Here is a 13,778-nt window from a genome sequence, read left to right as displayed (position 1 = left end):
GGGACCTGCCCCCTCTGGGCTGTGAGAACAGGTCTTCCCCTTGGAAGCCCCAGCTAGGTGTAGGATGCTCCCCAGACCAAGCCTGGGGTGAGGGGCCCCTCCACACCAGCATTTCTAAATTCCCACCTTGTCTGTGGGCCTTGTGTGGTCTGCACATCTAACTCCTTTCTTACAGCAGTTGCCAATGGCAAGTAGGGAAGGTGTTGCTGCTCCCCACCATCCTTGGAGGGTTTGCAAAAAATGACCCTGTCAGTGTCTTTCTCACCTCAAGTGTTTATTGCATGTGGCCACAAAGGCCCCAACAGATCAGCGTGCACCTTCTCTCCAAGTGGCTCTCTTGCTGGTTGTCAGCCTCTTGGGGTGACCCAGTCACTTTGTGGGCAGCACACACAGGTCCTGGGGTTCTCACCTTATATGTCTCCCAGTTCCTGAAGAAGTTGACAGAGCCATCCAGGCGCCTCTGGATGACGGTCCAGCCCCCAGGGTCATGTCTCTGGTCACACCACACCTGCATGAGGCGGTTGGTATTCTCTGGCTTCACCAGGTAGATGGAACTGGTATCATGGCCATCCTCCAGAGCCTGCAAGCAGTCTCTCCACGGGCCTGGGGACACAGATGTGTACACATTATAGACCTCCCTGTTCCCTGGCCACAGTGTCCCATTCTTGCCCACCTCTCACCCTGGCTATACCCTCAAGCAGGCACAACCTCCAGCAGGGCTCCAGCTGAGAGCTACAGGCCTGGAGTGAGAGGAGACCAATTTTAGTTTTGTAAGTTTGAGAAAGAACATGATATAAAGGCAAGAGGCCAGGGCTAGTGATCAGGGTGCCTGGATTCCCTGCCCACTTTTAGCTCTAACTCCATCACACTGTGATTTGGGCAAGCTTCCTTACCTCTGCTAACTCTCAGTTGCCCTGGTTTGTAGAAGGGAGATCATATTTACCTCACACAAGGTTGTAAGGCTTGTTGAAATCATTTGTGTGGAGTTCCTGGGGTGATTTACCTTTTAGGCTGGTCATATTGTGCAAAGAGATGTGCCTACCAACATGCAGCAGTAGGGATCACAGTATGGATTGGCAGTGTTTGGGTTCCGTCAGCTCTGCACTGGGCAGGGAGATGGGTTACTGCTCTCGTGAGTCCTGAGGGCTGAGGTTGACCCACGCCATGTCTGTTCTGACTCAATCTTGCCTTTTCAACAATAGCACTCAGGGACAATTGTAGTCTTTAGTGATGAACTTCCATGGAGTCCTAGTACCCAAGTGTTATCCAGAATTTGGCCACGTAGCCAGAGGTTTCAGGATATTTCTGAGATGCAGACACTGGCCTCCAAAGAGCTTTTTTTTTTGGGGGGGGGGCGAGGGGAGAGGGGACCCAGTCCTACTCAGCCCAATTTGTATATTTTCCATAGGAAGTCCAGTTAGAGCCAGATGCTCAGAGCTCATACATTCTGAGGTCACTGCTTTATAAGCACATCCACAGACTTGCTTGATGTCTGGGAAGCCTCCCAGTCCATGGCTCTCTTCTCAAACTGAGACTGGGTGGGTTCTCTGATTTTTCTGAGACTTCACTAAGCTTGGGCAGCCTAGTCAGAAAGAATGGGTGCTACTGGGGGTCTGAACAGCTACTGTAAACCTCTCCCTGCCCCCTCGACCCCCATACCTCTCCCAGCAGTTTCATGGTAGTTGGTCCTATCAGCAAGGAGGCTGAAACTGGAATCTCCAAGGTCCAAAGAAGCTAGGTTCCTCCTTATTTTTAAAGTTTTATTTTTTATTTTTTTAATTTTTTTATTCATGAGAGACAGAGAGAAGCAGAGACACAGGCAGAGGGAGAAGCAGGCTCCCTGCAGGGAGCCCATTGCGGGACTCGATCCTGGATCCCGGGATCATGCCCTGAGCCGAAGGCAGACGCTCAACCGCTGAGCCACCCAGGCATCCCTAGGTTCTTCCTTATTGATCTCAGGAACCTTCTGAAGTTTTTCAAGACCTAGCCATTGAACTACATATTTTAAAAATAAATATAATTGCCACAATTTGCTCCAGCTTCTCTTCACAATAGTCCTCAAACCAAGAATGGTTAAGACCAAAAATACTGATGCAATTCCATCTTGTTCTTTCTGTGAATGTGTATGTTTATTCTAATAACTATTTATTGAGCCTCAGCCTTGGCAGGTACCGAGCTGGGTTGTGGAAGCGTAGGGCCGGGTGGGGGCTGCTCTGATGCCCAGCAAGGGGAGAGCTGACCTCGCCAGCCTTCTCTCAACTTTAATTCCTGTGTATTCTTGTCCTTTCTCTTCTGCGTGTCAGGGAAGGACATTGGCAGTAGGTATTCTCAGCTTATCCTCTGTGGATCTAACTTCTCAAATTCCTTCCTGGTTGTAGTTGGGCTTGGTTAGTCTATACATGATGGTTAAATGAGAAAAGTTTTGGTTTTTTTTGGGTCTTACCAGGCAGCTCAGGTGGGCTTCTCCTGAGCCCTCGCTCTGTTTGAGCATTCCCACCAGAAACCTAATGGAAGAGCAAGAGAGGGGGGAGCAAGAGCCTAGTAATGCACCTTGATGTGTGCACAGGTGTTTACCACTGACAGTTAACCCAGGGTACTCCTCCTTCATCCTCCAGGGAGAGCTTCTCACCAATTTACCTGTTCACCAGCCCTCTTCACCTTCAAGGGATGGGGCAGGGCCCCAGGCACTAGCCTTGGAGATGTGGCACAGCTGCTGCTTCTCTCTTTGCCTTGTGCCTCTCCCTTCCTGGGGAAGGGGAGGCCAGATCTCCAGAAAGAGCACTCAGGAAAGAGAAAAATGTTTTGCTTGTGTTCAACCCCCAGCCCCAGGGACCAGGGCAGAGAATGGGAGTCTGTCCCCGACAGCTGGAGCAGAGCATGCAGCAGGCATGGGAGGGCTCCCAGCTCTTTCCCAAGTGAGAAGCACAGGAGAGGCTGTTTGATGGGAATGCTGGTGACAGAAGGCCCAGTAGAGGCCTGCAGAACATCACCCCTTTAAAACAAGCAGCCAGCCCCCTTACTGCAGGGCCGCTCTGGGGCTCTGGTGGGGTTCTCAGAGGGACAGTCTGGCTTTGAAGGAGGCACTATGTTGGAAGAGGCTTTGGAGGCACTTGGGAGAGTAATGGGTCAGTCTCTCAACTCCCAGCCTGAGCTGCTTTTCTGGGTGCCATCAATTGTTTCAGCTATACCACTGACATTTCTACAAAGGGCCCCCTTTTTTTTTTAAGATTTTATTCATTTATTTTTTTTTTGAGAGAGAGAAACAGTACAAGCCAGGCAGGAGAGGGGGTCACACAGAGGGAGCAGGAGAAGCAGACTCCCCACTGAGCAGGGAGCCCAATGTGGGGCTCGATCCCAGAGTCCTGGGATCATGACCTGAGCTGAAGGCAGGTGCTTCACCGATTGAGCCACCCAGGTGCCCCAAGGGGTCTTTTTAAAAGGCAAGTGTTAAGGGGCACCTGGGTGGCTCAGTCGGTTAAGCACCCAACTCTTGGTTTCAGCTCAGGTTGTGATGTCCTGGTTGTGAGATCGAGCTTCTCATCAGGCTCCACACTCAGTGTGGAGTCTACTTGAGATTCTTTCTCCCTCCCCCTCTGCCCCTCCTCTTGCTTATGTACATGCGTGTGCTTGCTCTCTTTGTCTAATAAATACATACATACATACATAATCTTTAAAAAAAGGCAAATGTTGTAAAGTGTGAGGTAGCCAGTAGTCACCCATTTGACAGATAAGGAAATGGGAGCATGAGGACATGAGGTGACACCCCTGATCCAGTGTCTGAACCCAGGTGGTCTGGGTGCTCCAGAGTGAACTCCAGGGTGGGGGGCCCAGGCTGACTTATCTCTGTGTCCCTAAGCCTATTTTTAATCTGCTAGTCAGCTGGGTTTAAAAAATAAAAATGTACACTTCTTTGTCAAGGCATTAATACCTTTCCAGACTCTTTATTGGTGATTTATTTTTCTTCTTTTTACCTTTTGGTGTCCTTTGCCCATTTTCGACTATTTTAGTGTCTTTTTAATGTAGGATTTCCTTTTTTTTTTTTTTTTTTAATCTTTAGGGTAAATCATGCAGTTCTTTCCTTTAAAGGTTTTAGGTCTGATGTCCTTTCTAGAATCATGGAGTAGGAATAAACTAGTAAAGAGACATTTAGTATTACAAAAAAAATTCCCCGAGTCCCCTGCACTCTGCACTTGGCATGATACTCAGGACCCATCAGCTTCCATCATCAACCACATTTCCAGACAATTTTTCCTCCGAAACCCTTGCAGAGCAGCACGCTACCAAACCTTCTACACCGAAACACATGCCCTTTTCTTACATTAAAGGCACCAGTGACAAAGGTAAGAAAATTAAATGAGGGATCCCTGGGTGGCTCAGTGGTTTAGCGCCCGCCTTTGGCCCAGGGTGTGATTCCAGAGTCCCAGGATCGAGTCCCACATCAGGCGCACTGCAGGGAGCCTGCTTCTCCCTCTGCCTGTTCCTCTGCCTCTCTCTCTCTGTGTCTCTCATGAATAAATAAATAAAACCTTAAAAAAAAATAAAATTAAATGATAGATGAAAATGAGTCAGACGAAATACTTAGCATTGAAACACTGGCAGTAGTAAAACGATCAGGGAGTGGACAGTGGCAGCAGTGAGACTATCGTGTGGCTCCGTTAAAATGGCTGAATCAAAATGTCCTACTTTGATGAGAAATCTGTAACCGATGTGAATACATGAGTCAGGAGCCCTCAGCTCAAATCTCGGTGGCCTCATCACCTTATAGTGTGTATCCTTGGGAAATTCCTTAGGCCTCAGTTTCTTCTTCTGTACACAGAGGGGATGAACCCACCTGTTCTGGGGGTCTCAGGAATACAAGAGCACCCAGCATGAGGCCAGCTAGACCAGGTATCAGTGAGGGTTCTTTCTCACTCTTTCCGGTGCTGGATGAAAGCTGATGCTTTTGATACTGCCCACTCCCCCAACCCACCCTCACCGAAATACACACAAGCAAGTTACTGTATTTGCTTTTCAATTTGCAAGTTTAAATATACAATGGTGTACTGGTAGATGTTTTCTGCAAAGCACATTTAAAAAGTCATAGTTTCAGCAGAGAGACCCCCAAAGAGATACCAAAATGAAGAATGGAAATCTTTTTTGTCAATGAAACTGCATTTTTAGTCTGCAATGGGCAGAGCTCTCCCTTTGGAACAGTGCAAGTGCCCAGGCAGTATTTGGCTTGGCTCCTCTTCTGAAAGGGCAGCGTTGCTCAGAGTGCCAGGCCAACACTAACTCGGCAGCACCAGGGCTCTGAGTGGAGTAGCACCCGACCTCATCTCTATAAAGACCATATTTACGCTCTTGGTGGAGCTGTAGCCGGAACATTCCATTGAAGGGAAGTACAGTCGTCATGGCTGAGCTGAGTCTGCGTGGTTCCTTAAAGAAGCAACACGGGGTGTGGAGAGCACACAGGACCAGAGTCAGGAGACCTCAGGAAGAAGGGATATTGGCAGTGGGAACACAAAGCATACGGGTCTTGGGCCCCCAAACCCCTACATCCAACTTGGTGAGGGTTGGAGTGATCGGGTTTGGATGCCTGAGCCCCTTCCCTGCCTCTTTCTTCCTCTCCAGGGTTCTTGCACACAAGGAACATGGCTCACCAGGAAACCAGGAATCACTTGTTGATGGCTAATGCTCAGTATTCCCAGTAAAGTAACTTTCCCATAAAGCTGGTTTGGAGCCTGTAGCCAGGCCAGGCAAACCTCAGTATAACTGCCTAGTCCCAGTTTCCTCTCTGAGTCTGGGGCAGGCCAGGTCAGCCTGACCTGCCTACTTCTGTCCCATGGAGAAATGAGTTTACCAACTACATCAACTGTCAGGGTAGTCATCTCTCTTGCGAGGGAAACGTGGCCCTGTGAATATCTTACCAAGCCCACTGGCTGCACCCTGGAGGCAAGGAGCTGAGAAGTGAGTAAATGGCCATGGCTCTTCTCCCTGGCTGCTCCTGAGGCATGTGGATAGGAGCAGGGTCCTTCCTGGCCATTAGCTGGACCACACCACATGGCTGGCCAGCAGTGTGACTGGCCTCTTTGACCCATAAGCCCGCATCTTGGGACTTGACCACCTGAGGCTATGCAGAGGCCCTGTGGCCTGTGGGAAATGTCCTAGGGATGTTTTAGTTCATACTTGGGCACTGGAGAGAGGCTTCTGTGATAGCACCAAGACACACTACTTTTTTGTGAGAACGGTATGCTGTTTTCAGTTACTATCAGTGATGATCTGTCTCTCCAGAACGTCTTTTTGCCACTCCCTTAAATGTTTTTCTAACCAGAGAAATGACTAGATGTTGAAATTGGGTCTGGAATTTCTTACCCAAATTAATACATCTGAGAGCCAGGGCATGTGGACTGCTTAGGTGTGAGCCCTGCCCTGGCCTGCAGCAGGACTCCTCTGAGGGCAGGAAAGCAGACACCGGGGAGGAGGGTTGGTAAGGAAGGATTATATGTGCTGCTTGAACCTCATTTATCTAGAAGGTGTGGGGAAATAATATTTTGGTTGTGAACATGTATATTCTATGTCAATCACCACTTTTCAATGAACCAGACTACAAAACAATAAACACAGAAACAGCTGGTGTGTTCCCAAAGGCATCTCAAGTTCCTATGGGGCCTGAGAGCCGACATCGTGGTTATTTCTGGTCCTTTTGGGGAAAGGGTCCAAATGCTTATGCCCACTGTTGAGGCTGCTTTAGTCCACAAATGATGGACAGGCACAGTACCTGGGGCCGAGTTTATGAAAGTGTTTAAGGCCTAAAAAAATTTATTGGCTCTGAAATATGAAAAGAAAACTGCAAAATCAAAATTTAGAAGTACTTAATTTCTACAAACTGGAACATCTTGTCAGGTTCATTAATTGTTAATTTTAGTCTTCATAAAAACATTACTACTTTTGAAAACAATTTGTAGGTTAGATTTTTCTCACTTCCCAAGAATTCTTGAACATGCCTGATGTTTGCCGAGAAATCAGAGCCAGCCATAAATTAATTGTGTTACTCTTGGCCAAATAATTTCAAAAGCAAAATTTAAAAAATCCTTTCAAAATTTTTACAGTAAAAGTTATATTAGATGTGTGGATTTCAGTGGCTGTGATACACTGTGAGACCTCCCAAGTAAGAGCTCCCAGCGTCCTCCAGGAGCTTTTTAAAGGGGTCCTGTTTCTGCCAATTTGATCTCAGGATAGACAGACATTGCAGCATTGCCTCCCAAAAAACACTTTCAAAAGTGTTGTGCCCACTCCTGGGTGTCCCATCAGTACCTTTGGGCAGGGGGAGAAATATGGGCTTTAAAGCAATTTAAAAGAGGAAGGAGTTTAGCCCTACAGGGGCTGCGGAGCTGGCTCACCGGCTCGGCTCACTGGCTTGGCTCACCATGGCTCCCATACTCCTAGGGGTAAAGCCCTGGGGCTCGCTGGGTTCACTGGTCAGTGGTGCCCAGGGCTGCCTGAGGGAGGGAGGTCCCTGGACGTAGAGGTAGAGGTAGGCAGTGTACCAAGGCTCCCTGGGTATAGTGATGAGAATGAACAAGCCTCTCTCAGTCCAGGGATTGATGGTGTGGTTCTGTAGGCACATATGGAAGAGCTTATCAGATCCATGACTGCAATCCACAAGTGCCACACCGGTGGTGTGCCTATGATCTGCCATCCTGTAAACCCCTCTGAGAAAGGGAATCAGCCTATGGGCCTGTGCTTAGAGAACCTATGTTGGCTTTCTTTCTTTCTTTTTTTTTTTTTTTCTATGTTGGCTTTCATTGATCACCTTTTAATTTTTCAAATGCTCACAAACTCCTCTTTATATAATCTTTTCTATGATTTTGCTGCAGCTTAAACCAATTGATATATAATTTCTAGTATCTCGTCCTTTCTATTTATGAAAAGAGGGCATTTGCCCAGTGCCACACATCGTCTTCATGATTTCTGGTTGATTGCTGGCACTAGTTCTGAGAGCTTATCTGCCACACCCTCAGCCTCCTCATCTCCTCCTCCAGGAAGTCCTCCCCAACCCTGCAAGAGCTACTTAATCCTCCTTGGGGTTCCCATAATGCCTAGATATCTTTATCTCTACTGGAATATAGTAAGAATGATGACTGCCATGTATCTAGAGCCTTTCGCCTGCCAGGTGCTGTACACATGCTTTCTCTTCATCCTCATGAGCACCTGCAACAGTGAGCAAACTAAGTCCTAGAGAGACCGCATGGCCAGAAAGGGGGAGGCTCTGGGGTTAGAACTCACATCTGCCTTCTGGGCCTGCTTCTCCGTGCTGTGCTGAGTCTGAGTCTGTTTCATCGTACTAGGATTGTTTGGGGTTTCGTCTCCTTGTCAGTCTCTGAGATCCTTCTGGGCAGCAGCCTCATCCAGGGCATGATAGTGTGTCCGTCCAGCCAGTCTCGCTTTCTGGACCAAGTCAGTGCCCCACATGCCTTCTCCTGTCTCCATCTCCTCACCACTGTGAGCTGTGTTCCCTTTGTCACCTTCATTCTATTCTTTCTAGTTTGAGCATCAATGATAAGTCCATCTGGAAACGGGGGCCCCACAGCTGCGGATAATCAGGATTCAAACCAAAACCTGGGAGAGTTGGGACAGTCTGTAGTAGAAAGTTGGCATGTTGTCTGGGATAGACACCAAAAATCCAGGTGATTGGATTTTCTATTATTTTGTGGTTTTTTTTAAGATTTTATTTATTCATGAGAGAGAGACACAGAGAGAGAGGGGCAGAGACACAGGCAGAGAGAGAAGCAGGCTCCATGCAGGGAGCCCGACGTGGGACTCGATCTCGTGGCCCCAGGATCAGGCTCTGGGCTGAAGGTGGCGCTAAACCGCTGAGCCACCTGGGCTGCCCAAGGATTTTCTATTCTTTTGAACGTTACTCTAGACAGACCCCCAAAGGATATCTTAATTTCAACAGTTAGAGGGTGGTTTTTGTTTTTAAAAACATTACATTTGTCATTTAAACTAAAATTTTCTTTTGCTTAGCAAAATTTCTCTTAGATACAGAGTAATTTTAACTTAAATCATTATATTAAAAATCTGTTAAAGGAAAATAATGCATTCATTTGAGAAAAGGATTCTATAATACCATCCCAGGTCTTGTGGCTCTACTGGCTCATCTTGAGATACAAAGCCAGGATCATCAGGCTTCTTTTTAATGTGCTCTTTAGATCTTAGTCCTTACAGGGGTAGCTGAAGTTGAAACCTGACTTTTACAGCAAGTGCTCTACTGAGTGCACTCCATGACCCTAACCACCCTTGTTTTAGGCACCAGGTAGTGTGATGCTACCTTAATTCTGTGTTATCAGTCTTTTTTTTTGGGGGGGGGCGGGCAGCATCTCAAGGTTACAATTGAATCTACCACAGAAATCCACCACAACAGTCTGTTTGGCTGGGGAGCTGGCTGCAGATGCCTGAGCTCCAGGATTTTCCAGATTACTCTCGGTTTGCCAAGTGCCAAACTGTTGGGATTTCCAGGCCCCAGATGCCAAATCACCACTGTAAATAGTAACAAGTTGATAGTTTATCCTTTGGGGCTTTAAAGAGCCTGAGCATTTAACTGAATGTCTTCCTTAGAAAATGCCCAAGTAATAGAGGGAGAACTTGCCATCACACTCAAAAGGCTCTCTGTGATCCGTTCCCTGAGCTATCCAGGAGAAAAGAGAAAGAAAGCAAAGCTAGTAGGAAGATGACCCACCTTGAACCCAAATGGTCTTTGTTTATGAAGAAGCTAACGAAGAATGCTCTTTGAAATATCACTGGATTATGTAGTCTGTAATGAATCTGAGAATCTTATTTTGTTCAACAATAACATTTCAAGAATAAGACCGCATAGTACAGTGAAAACAGCACAAGCTCTGGAGGCAAGAGACCAGGGTTGGGTTTTCCATCAGCTTCTGAGAACTGAAAGGCAGAGCCTATGGTGACTACAGCCACTCTCACACCCTCATAAAACCCCTCCAACTCCCCACAGAGCTTCAGGCTCAGAAGCCTGGTATCAGAGTTGGTCTGCCCATGGGACCAACAATTTTCCACCTGGATCGACAATTACTTGACCTCCAGAAGGAATGGAAGCCACAGTATAACATATCATGTCTGTTTTAAAATCACAATCTAACATACATATTTCCTACCTCACGGAGGTAAAATATAGGAGGGAAAAGCCATCTAGGAAAACACTCATGTTCAAGTTGCCTGTGCCTCTCTGGCCATAGGGCATCTATTGGGAGGAACGGGTCTCTGCATTAGTAGTGAAACAATGTGGTTGCCAACTGGTGTGGCCCCAGGAACAGAGCACATCTGCTGATTTTTATATATGTAGAGTTAATATCTTTAAAGAAATCACATCTTCAGATTTTCCTGGATGTTGAAATGCTGAGTACAAATACACCCAGAGAATCTGTCCAGCTTAAAGACAAAATAAAGATCAGATTTATCTGCAGTTTTAGTTGGGTCCATTTACTGGAACTCAGGTGCATATTATGATTTCTGTGGAAGAGCTCAGTTTTATTTATTTAAAATTTTTTTAAATTACATTTATTTATCAGAGAGAGAAAATAAGCGAGCAAGAAAACATGAGCAGGAGGAGGAGCAGAGAGAGAGAGAGAGGGAGAAGCAGACTCCCCTGTGAGCAGGAAGCACGATGTGGGGCTCGATTCTGGGACCCTGGGATCATGACCTGAGCCGAAGGCAGACATTTAATTGACTGAGCCCCCCATTAACTCAGTTGTAGAGATTCTGCAGTATGATGCTCAGTTCTGCTTTATCTCTCTCTTTTCCTTTCTTTTCCATTTCTTTCTTCTTTTTTTTTTTTTTTTTTTTTTGGTATCTCAGGGTTATATGATTTAGTCTGCTACGTAGTTCACCACAATAGTCATTTGTGTGACTGATAAGCCAGTGTAGATGGTTGGTGTGGTTGGCTCCTCCCAGGCCTGCATAAGGGGGAGGCATGATATTGATGAGTTTGCAGTGACAATGTCTTATGTTGTTAGAACTGTGAGAGTTGTAATAACAAATCCACCAACTCTGTTCCCAGAGCTCTTTTACAAGGAGCTGCTTGGAACCTAGTACATGAAATAGTGATGGAGGGTCACATCTCAGGCAGCTGGCACCTGAGGCCAAGTCCAGCATTTATAGAGTGATTTTCACACCAGTTCCCCTCTAGCCTTTCTGTGGAAATGTGCAGTGTCCCAGAATGGTTAAGACAGACTTGAGTTTGAGCCTTGGCTGAGCCACTTACTAGCTGTATTGTCTTCGCTAAGTTACTTAATCAATCTGAACCTCGATATCCTGGAACTTACAAGTCCAGGGACTGATCTTGGCTCTGTCACTGACAGGCCCTGGGGTGATAAGGCCCCGAACAAGCTCTAATCTTTTATGATTGTATGGTCCCTTCTTTACCCACTGAGAAACAAACTGAGCTGATTATGTTCTCAATAGAGAAAACAGCTAGAAATGCCTACTACTTTTGGTTTTTAAGGATTTGTTGCAGGCAGGGCCATGCTGTGGCAGTTGGTGCTAATACTGCCTTTCCTCCTCTGATCGCTCTTGAGGGCGGGTGCCACAGCAGGAGGGCTGGCATGTGCATGGCTGTGCCTGTGCAGAGCTGAGGGACAGTGCCCCAGGCCTCCTGGACCATCTTGGGAGGAGGCCAGCACTGAGGCTCCATCCTGTCCATTTTTGTGCCTTTTTGTGACCTGTGCAGTCTTCCTCTTTAGCAGACCTGATTGGTGCGCATGTGCGTGTGTGCGTGTCAAGGGCACACACATGGAGAAAGAGGTCAGGGGATGTGTGAGTATGAGAAAGTGGAGAGGAAAAGAGGAAGGGCAGGCGGCAGCAGCCAGATCATGGGGAGAAGGGGCCACAAGCAGGGCCCTTTGGCCTTGCTTGTCAAAGCATCATCCTAACTGAAATGACCCAGGTCTGGCAAGAACTGAGACAGGACAGAACCCAAGTCAGACACCAGGAAAGCCAGGGGTTGCCTGGGCCTCCCTTCCTGGGCAGCTTGGGCCTGGCCTGGGGCCAGCCTCTTACTGTCTGGCTGGTAACAAGCTGGTAAGTGCAGCTCCCAGATAAGTGGCCATGGCTCCCGCAGTCCCCTGGAGAAGGTGTACTGTGGCCCAAGCAGCCCAGACAGTGAGGAAAAGAGGGGATGGCCCTGAGGTTATGGGATGAAAGATTTAGAAACTGCCAAGTCATGCACACAAAAGTGTTTCTGGCCAAATGTTCCTTAGGAACAAAGGATCTTGTGGTTAAGAGCACAGAAAAAGGTTTTGTCTTCCAGGCACAGAACCTACCTGCAAGCTCTCAGAACAGGCCTGATAAGAGCTCCCTGCCGATTGGCTAAGAAAGGCCGTCTGCCTTTTCCACCCAGGAAAGGACAGGGCCCTTCCTGTCCATCTAGTCAGCTTCCATGACCAGATCTGGCTGGTAATACCTTGAGTGGGGTCTAATTGGGGAGATGGGTCACAATGAATCTGTTACCAACATCAGTACCAACACTTGGGAGGGCTTTGAGAGGGCTTTGCTTTAAAAAAAAAAAAAAGTGTAAATTATAGTGCATTTGTTATGTCCACAGAAAGTCACTGCCATTGCCTCCCATGTAGGTGTGCTTCCTTGAGTGGGAGGGAAAGTGGGCTGGGTGCGTGCAGGGGCCTTGGAATGCACAGCCCATGCTGGACTGTAAGTATGAAGAAGCAGGGGTCCCAGACCATTTGAGGTACCAGGAGTAGGGCCATGATCCCAGGACTTTGCACAGACTCATCTCTGTCAAAGACCAGCTAGTAACCCCATTTCCCAACTCCTTGGTCTGGTAAACTCTTAGAAATCATTCAAGATGCAACACAGAAGTCCCATCTCTGTCCGGCTTCTCCCTTCTAGTCCAGGCAGACTCAGTCACACATGCTACTTTAGTGTCCTGAGAGCCCCTCATTCGCTGCTCTGCAGGGCACTTAGCACACTGTGATATTACCATAGTGACTACACAGACCCTGATTTTCACTGAATTCCTGATTTCAAGTACTTTGGCATGTCAGTCCCATCAAGTCTTAAAACATTCTGGAAATTGTAGCCTTGATAAATGTTCCCCCTCAGCAAAATCCTTCATCAGATCTGATGTGCTGATTTTGGGGGATAGAATTGGAGGGCACTGAATAGATCCCATTGCATTCATGCATCTGCAAACTCCCCTAGACTGAGTTCCTACAGGTTGGGACCAGAGTTTTCACCAGCTCCTCTAAGCCTGGCTCTGTAACTGGCACAGAGCAGGAGCACATCCATGGTTGGCTGACATAATATCACACGCCTGACTGCATTGAGTTTCCACAGTAACCCTGCAGTATGATAACTCCTGTCCCCATTTTACAGAGGGAAAAATTGCGGCTCAGGGGAGCTAAGTAACTTCCTCACAAACCACTACTAAGAGGTTGATGCAAACCTAGGTCTTTCTTCCAACACTAGATACCTTTCAGCTCAGTTCAAGCTCAGGGATGTCCTGAAATCATTGACTCAGAAACCAGAGATGCTTAGGCGAGAGCAGGTCTGTCGGGTAACACTGAGGTCAGCCGGATGTTAAGACTATGACAAACAGGGATCCCTGGGTGGCGCAGCGGTTTAGCGCCTGCCTTTGGCCCAGGGAGCGATCCTGGAGACCCGGGATCGAGTCCCACGTCGGGCCCCCGGTGCATGGAGCCTGCTTCTCCCTCTGCCTGTGTTCTGCCTCTCTCTCTCTCTCTCTCTCTCTCTCTCTCTCTCTCTCT

At 47.5% G+C, this 13,778-nt stretch overlaps 2 protein-coding genes across 6 annotated transcripts in view; one reads left to right on the top strand and one right to left on the bottom strand.

Annotated features, from left to right (window-relative positions):
* The window catches only part of RALGPS1 (Ral GEF with PH domain and SH3 binding motif 1), a 292,316-nt gene that overhangs the window by 160,269 nt on the left and 118,269 nt on the right, over nt 1-13,778 (top strand). The window lies entirely within an intron of this gene.
* The window catches only part of ANGPTL2 (angiopoietin like 2), a 36,152-nt gene that overhangs the window by 5,695 nt on the left and 16,679 nt on the right, over nt 1-13,778 (bottom strand). The window contains exon 3 of the mRNA XM_055336525.1: nt 410-603. Within this exon, the coding sequence (XP_055192500.1) occupies nt 410-603 (194 nt within the window). The remainder of the gene's footprint in view (nt 1-409; nt 604-13,778) is intronic.

Source organism: Nyctereutes procyonoides, unplaced genomic scaffold, assembly GCF_905146905.1.
Source record: "Nyctereutes procyonoides isolate TBG_1078 unplaced genomic scaffold, NYPRO_anot_genome, whole genome shotgun sequence".
Taxonomy (NCBI): domain Eukaryota; kingdom Metazoa; phylum Chordata; class Mammalia; order Carnivora; family Canidae; genus Nyctereutes; species Nyctereutes procyonoides.
The sequence above is the reverse complement of the archived record's forward strand: the minus strand, read 5'-3'. Positions and strand labels throughout refer to the sequence as shown.